This window comes from Carcharodon carcharias, chromosome 9 (genome assembly GCF_017639515.1).
Source record: "Carcharodon carcharias isolate sCarCar2 chromosome 9, sCarCar2.pri, whole genome shotgun sequence".
In the NCBI taxonomy this organism is placed as follows: domain Eukaryota; kingdom Metazoa; phylum Chordata; class Chondrichthyes; order Lamniformes; family Lamnidae; genus Carcharodon; species Carcharodon carcharias.
This window is the reverse complement of record NC_054475.1, coordinates 14,460,108-14,483,605: the sequence shown is the minus strand read 5'-3', so window position 1 is coordinate 14,483,605 and position 23,498 is coordinate 14,460,108. Positions and strand designations below refer to the sequence as shown.

Below are 23,498 nucleotides of genomic sequence, written 5' to 3'. Positions count from 1 at the left end.
ACCTGCTGACTCCCCAAAGCCTGTCCATTGTCTACAATGCACAAATGAGGAATGTGATGGAATACTCTCCGCTTGCCTGGATGAGTGCAGCTCCAACAACACTCAAGAAGCTTGACACCCTCCAGGACAAAGCAACCTGCTTGATTGGCACCCCTTCCACAAACATTCAATCCCTCCAACACCAACAAACAGGGGCAGCCATGTGTACCATCTACAAGATGTACTGCAGAAACTCATCAAGGCTTCTTAAACAGCACCTTCTAATCCCACAACCTTACTGTCTAGAAGGACAAGGGCAGCAGATACATGGGAACACTACCATCTGGAAGTTCCCCTCCAAGCCACTCACCATCCTGATTTGGAAATATATCGGCTGTTCCTTCACTGCCGCTGGGTCAAAATCCTGGAAATCCCTCCCTAACAGCTCTGTGGGCGTACCTACACCACATGGACTGCAGCGGTTCAAGAAGGCAGCTCATCACCACCATCTCAAGGGCAATTAGGGATGGATAACAATTGTTGGCCTAGCCAGCGATGCCCACTTCCCGTTAATGAATTTTAAAAAACGTGCACTTGGAAGGCAAGGACTGGGATATAATCACTGTCTCTCATGCAGTCACTGGGATACAGTCACTAGGATACAAGGGCTGCGATGTAATCACTGCCTGCCACACACTGAGACTGAGATATAATCACTGTATCTCACACATGCACTGGGATACAAGGAGTGGGATATAATCCCTGTCTCTCGCACACATGCACTGGGATACAGTCACTGGGAGACATGGATTGGGTCACAGTTACTGTGAGACTAAGACTTGGATGTAATCACTATTTCTTACACACTGTGATACAGTCACTGGGAGACGAGGACAGGGATGTAATCACTGTCTCTCTCACACAGTCACTGGGGTATAATCACTATCTCTCTCATACAGTCACTGGGATATAATCACTGAGTGTCACACACATGCACTGGGATACAGTCACTGGAAGACAAGAACTCGGGTGTAATCACCCACACACACTGGGATACAGTCACTGGGAGACGATAACTAGGATGTAATCACACTTGGACAAAATTGGATACAGTCACAGGGAGACAAGGACTAGGATATAATCACTGTGTCTCACACACAGTCACTGGGATATAATCACTGTCTGTTACACACTTGCACTGGGTACAATCACTGGGATACAGTCATTGGGAGACCAGGACTGGGATGTAATCACTCTCTCACATACACTGGGATACAGTCACTGGGGGCCAAGCACTGGGATGTAATCGCTGTCTCACATGGACTGATATACGGTCACTAGGAGGTGAGAACTGTGATGTAGTAACTCCTTCCCACCGACATGCACTGGGGACAAGGACTGGGATGTAATCACTGTTTCTCATGCACACCATTGATATACAGTCACTGAGAGACAAGGACTGGGATGTAATCACTCTCTCACATACACTGGGATACAGTCACTGGGGGTCAAGCACTGCGATGTAATCGCTGTCTCACATGCACTGATATACGGTCACTAGGAGATGAGAACTGTGATGTAGTAACTCCTTCCCACCGACATGCACTGGGGACAAGGACTGGGATGTAATCACTGTTTCTCATGCACACCACTGATATACAGTCACTGAGAGACAAGGACTGGGATGTAATCAATCTCTCACATGCTGGGGTACAGTCACTATGAGACAAGGGACTGGGATACAGTAACTGGGATAAAAGATTTAGATGTAGTCACTGTCACACACAAGCAATGGGATACATGCACTGGGAGAATGTGGCACTGGGAGACAGTGGGATACAGAACATGGATTGAGATGTAGTCACACACACATGCATTAGAATACAGTCAGTGGGATACAGTGACAATGGCCCTGGCAGACAGCAGCACTGGCATTGGGATACACCCATTAGCAGATTTTCAGTGGGAGACAGCATCACAGGGATACAAGCACTGGAAGACTTCAGTATTGTCAATGGGATAGTCAATGCCTGACAATCGGTGTCACACACAGGCACTGCAGTTCGGTTACTGGTGCAGCAGCACGAACACTGGGATAAAGGCACTTGGATACTGTCAGTGTGTCTCACACACTGGCACTGGGACACAGACAGTGGGGACAGCAGTACTGGTACACAGACAGTGTCTCTCAGACCCTGGGATACACACACACCTACCAGATATATATAGTCATGGGGATATAGACACTGACACAAACGCACTATCACTGAGATATAGTCACTGGTCTACACAGTCACTCGGATATAGATACAGTCACTTGGATATAGATCCAGTCACTTGGGTACTGGCACACGGTCACTGCGATCTAGTCACTGACTCATAACGTACTGTGATCAGGTGATATTGAATGTTGGCTGAGGCAGCAGTATTGAGCTGATGCTGAAAAATTGTTTGTGGTTTGGAATAATGAGGTGATAGGTTATCTTGTGATATCCAGCTATGCCTGTGACCACAGATGTGGCATGAAGTAGGGATACTTTTGGAGGATAGCATGGAGGTTACACATTGCTGTCTTGGTTTTCTCATTTCTCTGCCTGTTTTTGTGCTGGATATTTCTTTATACAAATTGGACCTAAGGGATCTGATCATTTTACACCTCCTGGCACTTGTAAAATATTCATCAGATAAATGCATGGCTCATTTCATTCTATGTGGTACATTGCTCTACACTTGTTTCACCTCTGGCATTGTGGCTAAATTGCTCTTTAATTTTTAATTCCCCACCAATTACATGAAGTAGTTTTCAGGTGATGTAAGAACAGAGTGGAACTGGAGGCAACTGTAATATGTGTAATCTTCCCCACGGATGAACCTAGATTGTTATTGTGAGTACAGAAAGTCTTGGGAAAAGTTACTGAATTTCCTATACCCTAGTGTGATCTCCATCTGATGAAATTTGTCAGGAAGATATAATAATTCTCATAATATTATTGGAATTTATTGTAAAATAGAGCAATAGTGGGATGTGTCTATGTGTGTGTGTTAGACTTAATTGAATCAGAGGCAGCTAGTCTGGATGCTTTGATGTAAGAAGAGAAGTTAGGTTTAAGTGTTAATTAGGTAATTAGGGGAAGTTTGGAAACATAGGTATCAAGGGAACATTTGCGTTTTTAAATAAACCAGGCTGGATTATTTTCAAAGGAGAGGTGAAATGTGTCACCTAGCCGGGTGAAGTTTAGAAACAGTGTGTTTATTTTTCCTAAATATTACAGGTAAAATTTAGTGCTGTGAGAGGTTTTTATTATCAGGAAGATAAAGTCCAAAGACATAGTGAAACAATGGATGTTTACATTCAAAGGGGAAAATATGTATAAAGGAGCAAAGACTGTGTATAAGGGAAGGCTTTTTAAGATCTTACAAGTGTGAAAAAGGCTTTAGCATCTATGCCTCAAGCTGCTGTTTTCAAAGGACTGAAGTTAAGAAAACTTACTTTGAATTCGACTTGTTCAGGGTATCATGTTTCTTTGCCTGGATTTTTTGAAATCTATGTCTTACTGTTGCCTTAACAGAAGTATAACCGGGCGTTAGATTGATTAGGGGATTTGGAAGTTATCAGAGTCGTTTGTAGATCTATGTATGTATTTAAAATCATTTCTCTTATTAATAAATGTTTAATCTAGTTTTGTAAAAACCTATAAGACTTGGTGGTCTTATTACTACTGAATTCAAGGCATGCATTTATACAAATTGAAAATTAGGTATAACAGTTGTTTCAAGTTTCCCTCTGGGATTTGAATGGCACAGCGTTTACCATCTGTTGTGTCATAACAAATTTGTGTGCAAGTGCTAAACATTCTAGTTGACAATAGCATTTAAGAACAAGTCTCACTGACAGAAGAAACAGTGTTTCACTTCTGCTAATATTTGTGAATTTTTTACATTGCCTGAGCAAATTATTTCCTCAGTTGCCAAAGGTAGAGTTTGGAACAATCATCTTCATCTTTTACACCTTCCATTGTTTTGGGATATATTGTTTCGAAAAGAAAAAAATAGCGTTTCTGTGTACTAACCAGCACCTGAGCACCTCCATCACTGAGGTCATTTTTAAAAATTCGATCATATGATGTGGGTGTCGTTGGCTAGGCCAGCATTTAATGCCCATCCCGAATTGCCCTTGTTCAGAGGGCATTTTTTTTTAAGAGTCATTGCTGTGGGTCTGGAGTCACATGTAGGCCAGACCAGGTGAGGTCAGCAGATTTCCTTCCCTAAAGGACATTAGTGAACCAGATGGGTTTTTACAACAATTGACAATGGCTTCATGGTCATCATTAGACTTTCAATTCCAGATTTTTAAAATTGAATTCAAATTCCTCCATCTGTCATGGCGAGATTTGAACCCAGCTTCCCAGAGCATTACCCTAGGTCTCTGGATTACTAGTCCAGCAATAATACCACTATGCCACTTCCTCCCCTTCTCCCCCCACCCCATTGACAATGATTTAGTAAGGTGAAGCTGTCTTGAGCATTGGGGTCCATCTATTAGCTGTTCCAGTCATCATTGTGCATGTCACAGATGAGTGCTGCATTCCAATGGTGGGCATAGAGAGAAACTATTTCTACTGTTTGGAATCTGAGGTGGGGCTTGGCCTAAAAGATAGAGAAGACCCTTTTAGGAGGTGAAGGTAAGAAGCACTTCTACACACAAAGTGTGGTAGAAGTTTGGAACTCTTAGTCTTATGACAGTCAATGCTTAGTAACTTGTTAATTTTAAATCTGAGATTGGTAAACAAATATCTATCAAATGTATTAAAGGATATGGGGCAAAGGTGGGCATGTGGAGCTACGTCACAGATCAGCCATGAACTCCCTGAATGGCGGAACAGGCTGAATGAACTACCCCTGTTCCTATGTCTGTCGGTGTTCAATTGTTTTGTCATTGCACTTGATGCGTAAAGACCTGGAATTGACAGTGGATTTCCAGATGTTGGTTTACCATCACCACCTATCTTTAAGACCTGTACATCACACAGATGATGTAGAATGGATCCTATCCTCATACAGTCACTATACAAGAGATAATTTTAACCCTTTATTGAAGGTGAAATTTGAAGTAAAATTGGAAGTACACAAAAGAGAGATTAATGTTCCATCAGAGCAATAAGTGATGAGAAATACTATAAGGATGGACACTCAAGTTGCAGACATGTGAGTCTTACCTCAGTTGTGTTTGGTATGGTATTTCTGGTCTGATAAGGTATTCCTAATCATTTGGAAGAACAGGGTTAATCAGAGATAGCCAACATGGGTTCAGAAGGGACAACTTGTGTTTAACCAACTCACTAGATTCACTTATGTCTCAGATAACATACTAATTCATCAGGTACATACCCATGCGATAGATGGCAAAGTGATTAGGATGGATTGGTGTGTAGGTGGAAGGTAGAGAACAAAGCCTGATGTGTGGAGTTATCAAGAGTGAAAACCAGTTACCAGTGGAGCTCTGGAGGATTTGGAGTTGAGGCTGATGTTGCTTATAGTTTTTACAAATGACTAAGGAGGGATTTTTAAGGTGATAGGAAGTGCAACAGGGATGAGTGCAGAAAAATTGGGAGGGTATAATTATTAAATGCTTATTAAGTCATAATATCATTGAAGTAAGTGGCAGCAATAGGATCTTTGGTGGATGCGTCATTAAAGCCCTTGGGTCAATGTTTGCTTAGTGAAAAAGCAGATAAAACACTGGGATGCATATTTGCGAGTATGACTACATTAGAGGAGGTGATTCTGAATATGCATCTGGCTTTGGTGAGATCACATTAGAAATATTGAATACATGTTCATCAACGCAGTTCCTCTATCACCAAGGCCACCTACTTATGTCTCCATAACGTTGCCTGTCTCTACCTTGTCTCTGCCTTCACTCATCTGCTGAAACCTAATCCATGCCTTTTTTACTTCTAGACTTGGGTATTCCACTGCTCTCCAGGCCAGCCTTCCACCACACACTCTCCATAACCTTGAGCTTATTCAAAATGTGGCTGTACCATCCTAAGTTGATGTAAGCTCTGTTCACCCATCACCACCATCACTGAGCTATCTTGGTTCCTGTTCCAGCCATACCTCAATTTTAAAATTCTCATTCTTGCTTTCAAAGCCCTCCATGACTTCATCCCTTCCTATGTCTGTAATCTTCTCCAATCCTTAGATATCTGTTCTCCAATTCTGGCTTCTTGCGCATCCCTGATTTTGTGAGAAATAGAAAACGATCACAGACATGCACTGAGGGTTGCTTTTTTGGAAGCTTGTGATGAGGTTGAGTCAGCTTTATTTTTCCCTTTTTTAGGTCTGCTATCTTTTTCTCTCCCCTGGTTTATTAATTCAAATCCTCTCACTGCTTTATTTGTCCTCCTTGCAGGGACATTTCTGTTGGTCAGTTCTGGTTTGGGTAAATCCCATTCTGCCTCTACAATCTCCCTTACCCCAGAAACTATTTCAAAGCATTAGGGATCTGAAACTCCATTCTTCAGTATCTTTCTAACTACTCATTGGTGTGTTTATCTGCTTCACCCTTACTTCTACAGTCTGTGGGAAATATGAGTAACCCAGATATTACCACACTGTAGATCTTGCACTCATTTATTCTAGACATAAACTCCATCTCACAACTTACTGGAGTAGGATCTTTGTTCCTTTCTCTTATTTAGGAGTCAGTGAAGGCAGTGTCTATGAAGAGAAGCAAATAAAGAAGCTGAGGGCTGTGATGAGGGATTAGTGTTGTTATGACGAGGCAGGTGATGTATGCCAGGTGACCAAATCCACAAGGAAACCTTGGCCATGCTATCACAACGGTTTTGCAATTTGTATTTATTATGAGAAGATTTGTGCACTGAACTCAGAAGTAATGAGTCCACTAACATCTTTAGAGGTTTTAAAAACTAAATTAAAACATTTATTAACAAAAAAAAATTTCAAACATATACGTCAGATTATAGTTACTTAATATTATGACAAATCCCAAAATTCCTAATTAAACAGACTCCCAACTACATACTCCCTTTAAGGCAACAGTCCAAAGTAGATTTTAAATTTAAGTAGCAAGTCAGCAAATTTACCACAGCACCCACTTGACAGTGGAATTCCAAAGACTTTTCTTCAATTTTAGTTACTGGACACAGCAGACTTTTGCAAACATGGCTGGAGGCTTCCCCAGGTTGTTTTACATACTGCTTTTAGTTCTTATATGGCTCCCAATATCACCTTCCTTCCTTCCTTCTTTACCTATGTTTCTCTCTCTTTAATTTGTAAATTCCATTGCTCTATATGTCTTTGGAAATGTACTTTTCCCATTATATAAAAATCTTCCATTTTGCCAATATGATCAGTACCTTTTGAGAAAAATAAACATAATGACCTTACCCTATTTATTTTGTTAGTTGTAAACATCCAACCATCCTTTTGAAACCCAAACAACTTCACTTTTCTAAAACTGCAAATTTCCTTCACACCCCACATGCTAAGACCTCATCCATGTTTACTGATTAGCATTTCAAATGCCTTTTACCCCCTAACGTCTTTTGATAATTTCAAGGTTGCAGTCTATCTGACTCTAATTTAATTAAATAACACAGACACCCTAAACGTACATTCACACCCATAAACCTACTTTGCAATAAACCACAATTATACTATGAAGTTTTGTGACAGTGTGGAGAGAAAGCTGGGTCATGAAGTTAAGAGTCTACACTTGCACTAACTAAACAAGCCTGAATTGATGGCCACAGATACAATAAATTAGCTGGGTTAACTTAGCCATCAAGAGGCACCTTGTGGCCAGCAAGAGTGGGGCCAACACTCTGGTTCTCAGACAGGAACAAGATAGATGATTTGGGATCCATTTTTTTCTGAAATAAAAACTATTGTGCTTTGCATATTTTTAGAGGCAAGAAAGTGAGGGAAGGGAAATGTCATCTGAAAATCTGGTTGCTAGGAACATCTATTGACTGTTGTGATTGGGGAGTGAATGCACTGTGTTTGTCCTTCATACTCGAAGATGACCATAACATCAACTGGAATTCATTAAGTATCAGTTGCGATGTGTTTGAAGATGACTAAGTGGTCCAATTTGAGCATGAGAATATCTATTGCATGTTGGATACATGTGTATTGTTGGTGCAGAAGAGGTGCTTGTGGCTTTGGACTTGTGAATATCACGTTTCCTGTTAGCAATACCATATTGTTCTGTTCATAGGAGGTGATGCCTTTGCTGATGAGACTGCACCATACTGAGCAATCCTGTGTGAGATTCTCCCATGTCTCAGCGGCGATGTTGAAATTCTTCAGTGACACCTTTGGGGTGTCCTTATTCTGGTCTCCATGTGAATATTTCCTTTCAATTAGATCCCCATTGGAGAGCTTTTTAGGCTACTGCTCATCAGGCATTTTGGCAACATTTGCTGCCTATCTTATCTGAGCTCTCTTCAACAGTGCCTGGATGCTCGGCATATTGGTCAAGGAGAGAATCTCAGTATCAGGACCTTGTCTTGCCATCCAATCTTGAGTAGCTTCCTCAAGCATGTGAAAGTGGTGTAGCTTGTTTGCATGTCTGGAGTAAACTGTCCATGGCCCAGAACGTTCCGTTCCCTGGAGGGAGGTACCACAAATGATGCGCTGGGGGACCCCATGGAAATCCCCATGCAAGGACTACATGGGAGTTGCCTGGAAAGTTTAAAATTCTGTTGGGCAATTACCCTGCGCCTTGAACCTGCTGAAACTCCAATTTAACTCGTAGACCGTGGATGGTTCTTACTCTCTTAGCATAGTAGTTACCCAGGAAAAGTTAGAAGGATTAAAACCGCTTCTAACTCCTGGGTAGCTACGGTACTGACCACCCCACCCCTCTTCAACTGGTTCCCCCGACTACATTCCAGACCCCTCGACTCGCTCCTGACTACCCCCCAACCACCTGACTAACCCCAACCCCCACCCCTGACCACACACCAAATTCTCCCCCATCCTGACTACCCCCCCATTCCTCCCTGACTATTCCCCTTCCTCTCTACCCCTTGACTACACCCCTCCCAGCTACTCGCCAACCCCAAACTAGCCCCAGTCACCCGACTACTACCTCATCCCCTAACTGCCCCCCATTCCCTGATTACCCACCCTGACAGCCTGACCCCTCCCTGACTACCCAACCCAACCCTCCTTTCCCCTCACCCACCTACCTTACACACCTATCTTATCTCCTATTAAAGTGGCTGGGACCTATAAACTTACCCGGTTTATTTCAGCTAGTTTCATAAAAAGGGGGCATGGCTTCACTTTCTCCGATGCTGTTGCACAGCACAGAAGGGATTTCAGGAGCAGCCGCACTGCACGTTTCTGAGCAGCCCACGTTGGAAGTCTGGATGAGACATGCGCAGTTCCATTCCAGTGTTAGTAAAAAGTAGCAGAGTGGCTGGCCATCTGATGGTGATTGCCACTCCATGGAAGTTCTGGGCCCATGTATCACAAGCACACAAGAGAATGGGAAGGAAAACTGCTCTGTATATCTTCACTTTTGTTGAGAGATTAAATCCTCCCCTTTTCATAGCTTGCTGAATGTAGCCTTGGCTTTAGTTATTCTGGCGTTGACTTACTTGTCAATATGAACTGCTGTGGAGTGTGTGCTCCCTAGGTAGGTAAATTTGTCAACTGCTCCAAGCATTTGACCATTGATTGTAATAGTTGGCTTCACATACAGCTTTTGTTGGGTAGGTTGGTACATGATTTCAGTCTTTTTGTACTGATGATGAGACCAATGTTATCACATGCAGATGAGAAGAGGTCACTCTCTGTTGCATTTCATGTTCTGAGTAGGCATTTAGGGCACAGTCATGTGAAAAGAAAGACATGAAACACAGCTTCATGTACTTCAGTCTTGGCTTGTAGTCTCCTCAAATTGAAGATTTTATTATCTCTGTGATTTCTAATGTAGATGCCACTTTTGCTAACACAGAATGCTTCAGAAAGCATGGCAGAGAACATCATGCTGAAGGGGACAGGAGCCAACACGCATCTCTGTTCCATTCCATTTGTGACTGGGAATGTGTCAGAAGATCTCCACCATCCAGGACATGAACAAACCTGCTGTCATGGAACTGTAGTACCATAATGATGATTTCATCAGTGTTTTGGAGTGAATACAACAATAAACATTGTGGGGTTGTGTTGACATCGGGAGCTTCTGCATTCACAAAGCTCTTTACCTCTGAATAAGACAGTTTTCACTCCAGGACTTAATCTAGACTAACATTTCAATGCAGTACCGAGGAAGCGCTACATAGTAGGAAGTGCTGTCTTTTTCATGAAGCATTGAACCAAGTTCCTGTTCGGGTGATATTAAAGATTCAGTGGCACTATTTGAGGAAGAGTAGGGAAGTTCTCCCAGTGTCCTGGCTGTTGAAACGAATGAACTGCTCAATCATCTTATTGTTTGTTTGATGCTGTGCATAAATTGCTGGTGCGTTTGCTACATAACAATAGTGACTGTACTTCAAGAGTAATTTGTTGGTTGTGAAACACTTTCAGAATATTAGGAAATGAAAGATACTATATAAATGCAACCCTCTCTGATTTCGAAATAAATGAAGTGTCCAGGATTTTAAAACAGGGCAGCTTTTTCAAATAATCTTCTGTTCTTTCATCAGTCACTTAAATTCAGAAACACATGTTATTTACCAGTGAAAGGTTCACCATCAAAGCTACTTGATCAACACTGAGTATGGTGCAGTAGTTATTCAATAACTACACTTTCATTTTCCCCTAAGTCTGTGCTGTGTGCATATGTTTTTGTCGATTCTTGTACTTTGGTTGCATGATACCAGCACTTTTATTCTGAATCTTTTGGTTAGGAAAGCTGAAACGTGAAGGAGGTTGGTCATGTTCAATATGATGACACTTGTGCTAAAGAGTTTTTTATTCATCTAATTCCAATTCTCATCACCCCAGAGGACACTGACTCATGCTCAGGTCTGATTTTAAAATATGATTTCACCAGTCACAGTTCCTTTACAATTGATGAGAGGAAAATACATGAACAGTGGCTGATCGTTTGGCCCATCATGGGAGTTCCACCTTTTCAATGCCAACCCCTTGTCCCTTCTTCACACTACTTCTCGATTAAGTATGTATCTTCTTTTAAACACTTTAATTGTCACTGTGTTTATTGCCTTCTGTGGCACTGTGTTCCCAATCTCATAACCCTGTGTAAAAGTTTTCTTGGATTCCCTTTTAACTGACTTAGCAAAAATTCTATGATTCTCCCTCATTGTCCTGGATTTCCCACCACAGGGAGGAGTCATTCTATATCAATTCACTTCACTATTTTAAACCAAGTTACGCCTGATCTTCCATGTTTGCCCATTTCCTCACATTAGCTAAATATCTTCATTCCAAATACCAGCTGCTGAATTGTTGCTGGACTCCCTCCAAGGCCTGTATACTTTTCCTAAGGCAGATACCCAAAACTAAAAACATTATCAAATCAGGTCTGATAATTCTAAAAGACTTGTAAATAACAACATCAAATTTCCATTTCTGATGGGAAGTGTAACTGTAAGCACTGTGTGTCTGTTTTCCCCACTTTCCTCATTCCTCTCTTGGGAAGCCCATTTTCTTTTGTCCTCAGCTCCCCTGCTGGGGGATAGTTTTCACTTGTCCGGGTTGGCACGCTTGGCCTGCTATTTCCTGTATCCTCCCTTCATTTTAATAGACTGGAGAATCACGCACAGGTGAGCAGAGAATTTCAACCAGATGTCAATATCAATATATGATACGGGAAGGTATTTTGACATGAATAAGTAGCCAACATTCTTCTCAGAAAATAAAGGACTACGTAGGGTTGAAGAGCAGATGAATAGAGAACAGGTTCACAAACCAAAGTAGCGACACAAGTTAACAAGGCAATAAAATGTTGCAAATACTCGGCAGCACAGGCAGCATCTGTGGGGAGAAATGCAGTTAAGGTTTCAGGTCAATGACCCTTCATCAGAACTGATGATAAAAAGCACTGGGGTTCATTTCTAGAGGAATAGAATTGAAAAGCAGAGAAGTTTTCTCAAACTCAGAGAACTTTGGTTAGACCACACTTAGAATATTGTGGATTGGGATTGTGAATAGTTCTGGCCTCCATATTACAAAAAGGATATCGACATATTTTAAAAATTCAAAAAAGATTTACAGGGATAATACCAGAACTAAGAATGCTGAGGGCTGACCTAATGAAGTTATTAAAATTATGAAGGGGTTCGATAAAGTAAATGTAGGGTAGATGTTTAACTTGTGGGAAAGTCCAAAATTAGAGATCATAGTTATAAGACAGTCACGAATAAATCTGATAATAATGCAGGGGAAACTTCTTTACTCAGAAAGTGTGAGAATGTGGAATTCGCTACTACATGAAGAGGTTGAGTTATGTAGCATAGATGCATTTAACTAGATAAGTACTTGGTGGTGAAAGGAATAGAAAGCTAAATTAATAAAAACAGATACTGCTGGAAATACTCAGCAGGTCAAATGGCATCTATGAAGTGAAATACAGAGTAATCGTTTCAGTTCGGTAACAAAAGTTTCCCAGCCAGGGGAATTAACCTTAGTGTCCACCCTTAAAAGTCCCTTCAGAATCTTGTATATTTCTTTGAGATCACCTCTCACTTTTCTAAATTCCAGAGAGTATAAGCTCAATCTACTCAGTCTCTCCTCATAGAAAAACCCTCTCATTCTAGGAACCTATATGCTGATTGGGTTAGATGAAGGGAGGGGAGGGGGATGTGGTGGGAGGAGGGACATGTGGAGCATAAACATCAGCATAGATCAGTTGGGCTAAATGGTCTGTTCCTGTGCTGTAAATCCCGTATGAGTTTTGGCCCTGAGGTTTGGATTGGGTTCAGCTGTGATGCCCTTCACCGACAGGAGCAAAGTTACTGGTGTGGTTCCATTGTCTATCTTGTTTTAGGGACCTGTTAATCTGAAACAAGTTACTGTGAACCTTATAGTGACTTGACAAAGTAAGTCTGTTCAACATTGTCATTATTAGATTCTGTAAATCTACCAAATATTAGAGCAGAAAAAATACTTGTGCTTATGGAGCACTTTTCACAACAACTAGATGACTGTCAAAGTGTTTAATGCTGTAATGTAGGAAGTGGAGCTCCTAATGAAATATTTGCACAGAGAATTGCGCATTAAACTACTTGGACATCTCAGCTGATAATGTATAAAATCTACCGCAATGAACATCAGACTTTGGAAGTATTTTATCCTCCACATTCCATTATTGTTAGCCTTTCTTAGTTTCTCTCCTGAAAATCATACAGTATTTATTCTCTTTCTCACTGAAGTAAGGCTATCTGTGTGGTAGTCTCCATCCACAATCTCTGACTCCAATAACTTCAGAACTTCAAAACACCTTTTGTCTGCACTGGAGTGCTGCTTTGGGCTGCATTTGAGTGCTTCAGTTGGAGTTTGGTGAGTGAGGGAGTTTTAAGGGCTAATTTAATGTAAGGGTTAATTTCTATCTATAGTCTAGAATTTCTTCAATTAAGCAATTAACCAGAAGTTGCTCTTTGGGTTGAGAGAAGGTGAGTTTTAGTCCAGCTTTAAAACAGGGCTCATTCAGGCTCTTGCAGCTAGTTAATTAGTTAACTGGCTTAAACAGGTTTTCAGAAGCTATGTTCAGACAGCGTTAATGCAAGCTATCTACAAGGCTGCTTTTGTTTGCACTGGACTGCTGCTTTGGGCTGCATTTGAATGCTTCGATTGGGGTTTGGTGAGTGAGGGAGTTTGCTGAAGAGGGAACGAGTTGATCCTTTCATTTTCTACCTTTCCTCAGAAAGAAGAGCACCGGCCTTGGTAAGTAGGGCTTGGTGAGTATTTCTATTCTCCTTAATATTCTCTAAACTAGAGGAAGTAAAAGTAAATGAAGTAATTTAAAGGTAAGTCATGACAGGGCAGCTTGATCACGTGGAATGCTCCTCCTGTGCGATGTGGGAAGTTAGGGGCGCTTCCAGTGTCCATGGTGACCACGTGTGCAGTAAGTGTCTCCTGCTGCAGCTACTTGAAGTCCATGTTTCGGATCTGGAGCAGTGGCTGATGTCACTGAGGAGCATCCGTAGGGCTGAGATCTTTATAGATGGCATGTACTGTGAGGTGGTCACACTGTAGGTAAGGGGTGCACAGGCAGAAAGGGAATGGATGACCGCCAGACAGACTAAAGGCACTAGGCAGGTGGTGCAGGAGTCCCCTGGGTCCATTTTCCTCTCTAACAGATTTTCCATTTTGGATACTGGTGGGGGAGAAGCTTTCTCAGGGGAATGCAATGAGAGCCAAATCTGTGGCACCACAAAGGACTCAGCTTCAGAGAGGGAAGAAAAAGGAGTGGGAGAGCAATAGTCATAGGGGATTCTATCGTAAGGGGAACAGATAGACGTTTCTGTGGCTGCGGCTACAGACGTGTCACCAGGATGGTGTGTTGCCTCCCTGGTGCCAGGGAACAAGGATGTCAGTGAGCGGCTGCAAGACATTCTGAAGGGGGAGGGTGAACAGCCAGAGCCATAACAGTACCAACGACATAGGTAAAAAGAGGGATAAAGTCCTGCAAGCAGAATATAGGGAGCTAGGAAATAAATTAAAAAGCAGGACCTCAAAGGTAGTAATCTAATGATTACTCTCAGTGCCACATGCTAGTGAGATCAGGAATAGGAGAGTAGGCCGAATGAATGCATGGCTGGAGGGATGCTGTAGGAGGGAGGGATTTAGATTCCTGAGGCATTGTGACTAATTCTGGGGAAGATGGAACCTGTACAAGCTGGACGAGTTGCACCCCAGCAGGACCAGGACCAGGACCAATATCCTCGCAGGGTTATTCACTAATACTGTGGGGGAGGGTTTAAACTAGAATGGCAGGGGATGGGAACCTGAGTGGGGAGACAGAAGAGAGGGAAACAAAGATAGAAATGAAAGATAGGAAAATAAAAAGCAAAAGTGGAAGACAGAGGAAACAGGCTCGCAGGAAATAGGGCCATTATACAAAAATAAATATGTAAAAAGACAAGTCTAAAGGTATTGTATCTGAATGTATGGACCATTCGTAATAAGGTAAATGAATTAACAGTGCAAATAGATGTAAACAGGTACGATATGATTGTGATTACAGAGACATGGCTACAGGGTGACCAAGGCTGGGAACTGAATATCAAAAGGTATTTGATATTTAGGAAGGACAGGCAAAAAGGAAAAGGAGGCGGCTTGGCATTGTTGGTTAAGGATGAAATCAACGCAGTAGTGAGAGAGGATATTGGCTCAGGAAATCTAGATGTAGAATCAGTCTGGGTGGAGCTAAGAAGCGGCAGAAAACATCAGTGGGAGTCGTATATAGGCCTTCAAACAGTAGTTGTAATGTAGGGGACTGTATTAAACAGGAAATTAGAGATGCATGTAACAAGTGTGCTATGGTAATCATGGGTGACTTTAATCTACATATAGACTGGGCAAACCAAATTAGCAATATTACTGTGGTGGATGAATTCCCGGACTGTGTACGAAATAGTTTTTTAGACCAGTACGTTGACGAACAAACTCAAGAACAGGCTATCCTAGATTTGGTTTTGTGCAATGAGAAGGGGTTAATTAATAATCTTGTATGGGGTCCTTTAGGGAACTGTGACCATAACATGATAGAATTCTTCCTTAGGTTGGAAAGCAAAGTAGTCCAATCAGAAACTAGGGTCCTAAATCTTAATAAAGGAAACTGTGAATGTATGAGGCATGAGTTGGCTAAGATAGATTGGGGAACTTCATTAAAAGGCACGATGGTGGATAGGCAATGGCTAACATTTAAGGAACGAATGTATGCATTGTAACGGTCATATATTCCTTTCTGGCGCTAAAGCACAACAGGAAAAGTGGCCCAACCATGGCTAACTAAAGAAATTAAGATTAGATCCAAAGAGGAGTCATATAAAGTTTCTAGAAAAAGTAGCAAGCCTGAGGATTAGGAGCAGTTTAGAATACAGCAAAGGAAGACCAAGAGATTGATTAAGAGGGGAAAAATAGAGTATGAGAGTAAACTTGCAAGGAACACAAAAGAGGACAGTAAAAGCTTCTATAAGAATGTAAAGAGAAAAATATTAGTGAAGACAAATGTAGGACCCTTACAATCCAAAACAGGAGAATTTGTAGTAGAGAACAAGGATATGGCAGAGCAATTAAACAATTACATTAGTTCTGTCTTCACGGAGGAAGACACAAATAACTTCCCAAAAATACCAAAGGTCTAGTGAGAAGAAGGAATTGAAGGAAATTAGTATTACTAAAAAAGCAGTGCTGAAAAAATTAATGAGACTGAAAGCTGATAAATCACCAGGGCCTGATAATTTATATCCCAAGATACTAAAGAAAGTGGCCATGGAAATAGTGGATGCATTGGTTGTCATCTTCCAGAATTCTGTAGATTCTGGAGCAGTCCTGGCAGATTGGAGAGTGGCAAATGTAACCCCACTATTTTTAAAAAGGAGGGAGGGAGTAAATGGGGAATTAACACCGGTTAGCCTAACATCAGTGGTAGGGAAAATGCTAGAGTCTGTTATAAAGGATGTGCTAAGAGGACACCTAGAAAATATCAATGAGATTAGATAAAGTCAGCATGGATGTCTGAAATAGAAATCATGTTTGACAGACCTACTGGAGATTTTTGTGGTTGTAATTAGCAGAATAGATAAGGGAGAACCAGTGATGTGGTGTATTTGGATTTTCAGAAAGCTTTTGATAAAGTCCCACAGAAGAGGTTAGTGTGCAAAATTAAAGCACATGGGATTGGCGGTAATATATTGGCAAGGGTTGAGAGTTGGTTAGCAGACAGGAAATAGAGAGTAGGAATAAATGGGTCTTTTTCGGAGTGGCAGGAGGTGACTCGTGGCGTACCGCAGGGATCAGTGCCTGGGCCCCAGCTGTTCACAATATATATCAATGATTTGGATGAGGGAACCAAATGTAATATTTCCAAGTTTGCTGATGACTCAAAACTAAGTAGGAATGTGAATGGTGAGGAGGATGTTAAAAGGCTTCAAGGTGATTTAAACAAGTTGAGTGAGTGGGAAAATACATGGCAGATGCAGTATAACGTGAAGAAGTGTGAAGTTATCCACTTCGGTAGGAAAAACAGAATGGCAGAGTATTAGTTAAATGGTGATAGATTGGGAAATGTTGTTGTGCAAAGGGACCTGGGTGACCTTGTACACCATTCACTGAAAGCAAGCATACAGGTGTGGCAAGCAGTTAAGAAGGCAAATGGTTTGCTGGCCTTCATTGTGAGAGGACTTGAGTATAGGAGCAAGGATGTCTTACTGCAGCCATACAGGGTCTTGGTGAGTCCACCCCTGGAGTATTGTGTGCAGTTTTGGTCTCCTTACCTAAGAAAGGATATACTTGCCATAGAGGGAGTGCAGTGAAGCTTTACCAGACTGATTCCTGGGGTGGCAGAATTGTTGTATGAGGAGAGATTGGACTGACTAGGCCTGTATTCACTGGAGTTTTGGAGAGGGAATTTCATTGAAATGCATAAAATTCTGACAGGGCTGGTCAGACTGGATGCAGGGATGATGTTTCCTCTGGCTGGGGGGACTAGAACAAGGGGTCACAATCTCAGGATACGGGGTAGACCATTTAGGACTGAGATAAGGAGAAACTTCTTCACTCAGAGGGTGGTGAACCTGTGGAATTCTCTACCACAGAGGGCTGTGGAGGCCAAGTCACTGAATATATTTAAGAAATAAATAGATAGATTTCTAGACTCTAAAGGTGTCAAAGGGTATGGGGAGAGAGCGGGAGTACGGCATTGAGATAGAGGATCAGCCATGATCATATTGAAAGGTGGAGCAGGCTCAAAGGGCTGGATGACCTACTCCTGCCTCTATTTTTCTATATTTTCTATGTTCTATGCTTTCTATTAGATTTGTGTGAATTTGAAAAGTTCTTCAAAATCACCATAAAAATTTATAGGACAGAAGGACACTTTTCAGCCCTTTGTGTTTATGCTAGCTCTTAACAACAACTAACCCGGTGCCCTTTAGTATTTCTTTGGCCCTGAATCTTCTTCAGCTTCAAATAACTACATCTGGTGTCAACTATTCACAGTACCATGTTGTACCTGCTCTGCATTTCATTTTTAATGTTGTTTCTTTCTCATTTTTAAAAAAGGGTTTTGATAGAATGAATGGGGAAAGAGGGATAGCTTAAGCATGAAATGCTTTGCAATAAGGAATGATTAATTCAAAGACAATTAAAGAAAATTGGATAACTTTTTGAAGCAGATGAAGATACAGTGCTTTGGAGGGGAGAGAGAGAAAGCAGTAGAGGTTAGTATTGACTTGCTCGAGCAAAGAGCTGGCACAGGCAAATGGTCACCTATGCTGTAAACAATTTGTAGTTCTATGATTTGCACTACTGGTGAAACTAACAATTATCATTAATTCTAAATCAAATTTATTTTGTTTTCTAAGGAGGAGTGATGACATGAATTGCAAAAGTTGCAATTTGCATATTGCAGTTCTTATCCATGTCGCAATCTGTGGCCTAAGATCTACTGACTGTTAGTTCTTGGTAATCAGCTACACAGATTATTTATTGATAAATTATCAGCATCCATGTCACAATTGCTAATCTATCAGTGTGTTCAGTCACACATTAATCAGATGGTGTGCTCCTAGCTGGCAAATGTCTGCCATGAAACCAGCCAGCAACAAAAGTGTTTTAATGGAAAATGTAACTTGGCCTACCATCTGTACAGTATATACATCATTCAAACAAGACATCAAGTTGATTAATTTCCCTCTTCAATTTTCCCCTTTCTTTCCTGAAGATGGTGAGTCATGTTGGCTTCTGGTGCTGCAGACGTTGCCTAAGTGGTCATTCCATGAATGAGCATTGGCAGGGCATATTGGCTGGCTATTCCTCTGTGCAGGCATCACAACATAGCTGGGACCACCCATCAGCCAATATTCACACATGCACTTCCCATGGGGTCACATTATACTGATTGGCTTGGGAATCTTGGCTGATAATTTACATAATCTGGCCTTGGTGCCATTTAAACAGCCAAAACTGTAGTTAACACCATCAAACAAAAACCTTGGAGAGGATGCAGAGATGTTTTGCCAGATTGGATGAGAGACTTCAGTTATGTCGAGAAACTGGGATTTTTCTTCTTAGAGCAGGGAAGATTACAGGGAGATTTAACAGAGATTTTCAAAATTATAAGGGGGCTTGATACAGTAAGTAAGGAGAAACTATTTCCACTTGCAGAAGGGTCGGTAACTAGAGGGCACAGATTGAAGCGAATTGATGCCGAACCAGGCAGGAATTGAGATTGTTTTTCAATGTAGCCGATTGTTAAAATCTGAGATACACAGGTGGTGAACGCATATTCAATAGTAACTTTCAAAAGGGAATTGGATAAATAGTTGAAAAATAAAAAAAATGCAGGGCTCTGGGGATGGGAGCCTAATTGGATAGTTATTTTAGAGAGCTGGCACAGGTACCAAGGGCCAACTGACCTCCTTTTCTGTAAGAATCTTTGATTCAAATCAGTAACCTCAGAACCGATCTGAAATATCAGATTCTGAAGAATATTCTTGGCATACAAAGTATTGCCACTGCCAGGTGAGAACAGACTGTGGAGCAAACAACCGTAGGACCATGCTGTGGGTGGGTCACTATCACACCACACATTTCATCAGTCATTTGACCCCTCGGGGCTCGCACTGGAGAGGGAGCCCTTTTAATAGAAGTTTTCAAAATCATGAGGAGTCTGGACCTTAGACAGAGAGAAACTGTTCCTGCTCCTAAATGGATCGAGAACCAGAAGGCACAGTTTTAAAATGTTTTGCAAAAGAAGCTAATGTGAGGTGAGAAAAAACTTTTTCACACAGCGAGTAGTTAGGGTTTGGAATGCACTGCCTTTCAGTGTGGAGGAGGCAGGTTCAATTGAGGCATTCAAGATGGCATTGGATGATTATTTAAATAGAAACAATGTGCAGGGTTAGGGAGAAAAGGCAGTGTTCAGAGAGCTGGTGCAGACATGATGGGCCGAATGACCATCTTCAACACGACACCATAACAATTCTGTGAATCGGGGTTCGTTTTTCCAAACGGATATCACGGTGGAAGAATGATTTGCCAACAAGCATCCAGCAAACGTGGCTTCAGCCTCCCTTCCTCACACTTGTGCGTTTTGCGTCACGCACTACACATACTGTTTGTGTTTCCTATCAGTTCCAGATATTTGGCTCTCCCTACGTGTCATTGCCTCGGCCTGCCCTGCCAGACACTCCTCTTCCTCCAGCATCGGTGCTAGACGGACTCTCTTATCCCTTATGTGTTTGTGACTCTGTCTCTTCTGTAAAGTGGGAGAGCAAAGTAACAACAACGCCCCTGTTCTTTCCCTCCCTCTCTATCCAATCTCGCTCCGTTTCACTTTTATCGTCATTCAGAAGAGAAACGGGCCAGTTCTATCTGCGCGAGAGACCTGGAGGCTTCTGTAGCTCAGAAAGAAGGCATCTTCTAAGGTCTATTTTTTCCCCTCTTTGCCTGGATCTTCCGACTTGTTGGTATTTGGTTCTTGCAACTGCGCCAGACATGTTCAACGCCGACTCTTCCTGTAGGTATTGTCCCCGCGGTGTACGGAGCGTTTCCTATATACCCATTGTATTTTATATATATATATATATTTTTTTTTAAAGCCATACCATCGATTGGAAGGACTGCATTTTTGTAACCCATTAATTTATACAGAATGGCGTGTCTGTTCAAAATGGTTTCACTAAGAGTTCTGCATGGTGGAGCCGGGAAATGTGCAAGCCATGTGCTTATCTCTTGCAGTGCTCGGGACTAGGGGGTCTTGGATTAGAACTGTGCCCATCCCTGACTGAAACACTTCCATTTTGTGGCAAGCCATCAAGACTGGATTAATTCCCGGTCAGATTTGGCAGTTCCCTGTTTATGTAGCCGATCTTTGTTCCTCTGACACGCCTCCTTCAAAAAGCTGCCAGAAATGACTGGAAAAATAGTGTAGGGAAAAGGAGCTGTGTTTACTCTCGTAGGGGGAGAACAGATTTACTTCTTGAAAATATCAGGGAAAAGAATAGAGAGAAGGAAATTTAGTTTTGGGAAATCCTTGTAACTGGGTTAAATACAAGACACGAGGTTGCCTGATTGGGCATTCCCTCTAATTTTACTGCTGTGTGTTATTGTATGTGATTTTATTGCTGTCTGCTATTCCAGTGTTGCCCTTGCATTACAACAGTGACTGCACTTCAAAAATACTTAATTGGCTGTAAAGTGCTTTGGGACATCTTGCGGTCATGAAAGGCACTATATAAATGGAAGTTCCTGTGCTCTTGCGTACCACAAAAACCAGTCTCCTGTCCTCCAATTATTTTTATACTTCTGTGAAGCATCCCTGAGATGTTTTCCTATGTTAAAGGCAAAAGTTGTCCAGGAGAAATGGCTGACTATCCAAAAACGTAGCTAGGGCGACAACATTTGAGCCACATGCACACATTTTTAGTAGAAACTGCCATACTTAAATGTATACAATATGGATAGATGATCGTATTTCAGGTGTGTATAGTTACTTAACAAATATTTACCACCATTCAGTAACCAAGCAACTCTCAATGATCACAAAACACTTGCACATTTGTTTTTCAGCTCATCATTTAAGTAACCAATGCACAATAAACATAACGTTCGCTTGAATGCACTGTGTGAATATTAGTACTCTGAGACCATGTGACCCAAAGAACAGTCTATCTCATATTTTTACTTATCAGATGCACAATTTTCTGGATTCCTAGTCAATCACGTGGCTAGCAGTATTGGATCACAATACACTATTCTCTCAATTTACTGCTGCTTTGCTCACCATCCTCTTACATTTTTTGACGACATTTCAGTTAATTTGTGAGTAATTATACCCCAAGATTTTAGCAAGTGTGCTCTGACAGATGTTACAGCTGTTTAATTAGCAGCTGTTGATGTGATGCTGTGAGTTGTTGCTTGCAAGGATTTTAAATAGATGGCTTCCTTTATCTGTATGTGCTCTGCTGGTGTTTATGTGGGTTTGGTTTGATTAACATGCTGATACTCCTTGTCTTATGACTTCTTGGGCAGGGGGCTACATACAATTCCACTAGTGTTGATTATATGTCAGCGATGAGTTAATATCAGAAGGACAGGCTTAGAATGTTGGTTGGGTAAAATAAATCCAGAGATTAATATCCCCGCGATACCAATGATTGGCCAGTAAAATTGTTCCTGATGTTTGCAATAATGCATCAGATGTCTAATTTTTTTGAAGGGGACTTGAATAAACAGTGACTGTTTTGTAAGAGTCACTTGTCTGAAACAAAAACAAAAAATGCTGGAAAAACTCAGCAGGTCTGACGGCACCTGTGGAGAGAAAGGCAGTTAACATTTCGTGTCCGTATGACTCTTCTTCAGAGCTAGAGGGAAGTAGAAATGTGGTGAAATATATACTGTTTAGGAGGGTGGAATAGGTGAAGCTGGATAGAAGGCAAGTGGTAGGTGGAGGTAAAGGAGAGATTGCGAAAGATGTCATAAACAAAAGGTCAAAGGGTGTTAATAGTGGTGGTGCTGGCTAAAGGAGGTGCTAATAGTGACATTAAGAGTGGAAAGCCGAAAGTGAAAATGGCAGGACCAGGGTAAGCACTCTGGAAAGTGACAGGTGGCCCGAGTGGGGGTGGGATGGGGGGAAGGGACGGTGATGGGGAAAAAAAATTGAAAAGGCTAAAAGCTGGGGATAAAACAAACTCTGAAGAAGAGCCATGTGGACTTGAAACGTTAACTCTGTCTTTCTCTCTCCACAGGTCTCTGTCGGAATTGCTGAGTTTTTTCCAGCATTTTCTGTTTTCAGATTTCCGGCATCCGCAGAATTTTGCCTTTACCTTCGAGTCACTTGTCTGGATTGTTTTGAAATTAAACATTTCTCCCAGTTTGCTCATTAGTGACTTTCTGCCCCACGCTTATTAGAGGCACACCTGGGACATGAAGTGTATGTGTGGGATTTTATTAGAATTCTGTGTTTTACACAGGTAGCGAATTGTTTTCTATTTTGCTTTCCCACGGGATGTATTAGAGGCTTGTGAATTTTGCAACTGCTTACATTATAACAATAGTGTACAGTTCTTCTGTTCAGTTACATTATGACAGTGCTGCACGTAACTTACAATATGACTCTATGTTACAGTTAACAGCATATAGTGTTATGGTTTGACAGTGTCACAGAATACTATATGGCAGTATTACTCAATCACTGAAAATACAGAACGCTTAGAGTATTACTAAATATTAGCAGATTATTAATGCAGTTTTTGCAGCTCAGCACTTTTTTCTAAGATTGACTGAAGGCACTGCTGGTTTCCACTATTTCGGTTAATTATAAACCTAACAGATTATTGCAAGAT

At 41.5% G+C, this 23,498-nt stretch overlaps 1 protein-coding gene across 5 annotated transcripts in view; it reads left to right on the top strand.

Moving 5' to 3' along the window:
- The window catches only part of LOC121282152 (suppressor of tumorigenicity 7 protein homolog), a 152,863-nt gene that overhangs the window by 9,806 nt on the left and 119,559 nt on the right, over nt 1-23,498 (top strand). The window contains exon 1 of one of the 5 annotated variants that reach the window (XM_041195672.1): nt 20,279-20,671. The exons of the other annotated variants lie outside the window; for them this stretch is intronic. Within the exon in view, the coding sequence (XP_041051606.1) occupies nt 20,650-20,671 (22 nt within the window). The 5' untranslated portion in view covers nt 20,279-20,649. Of the gene's footprint in view, nt 1-20,278; nt 20,672-23,498 lie in introns of those variants that run through there. 5 annotated transcript variants of the gene reach the window in all.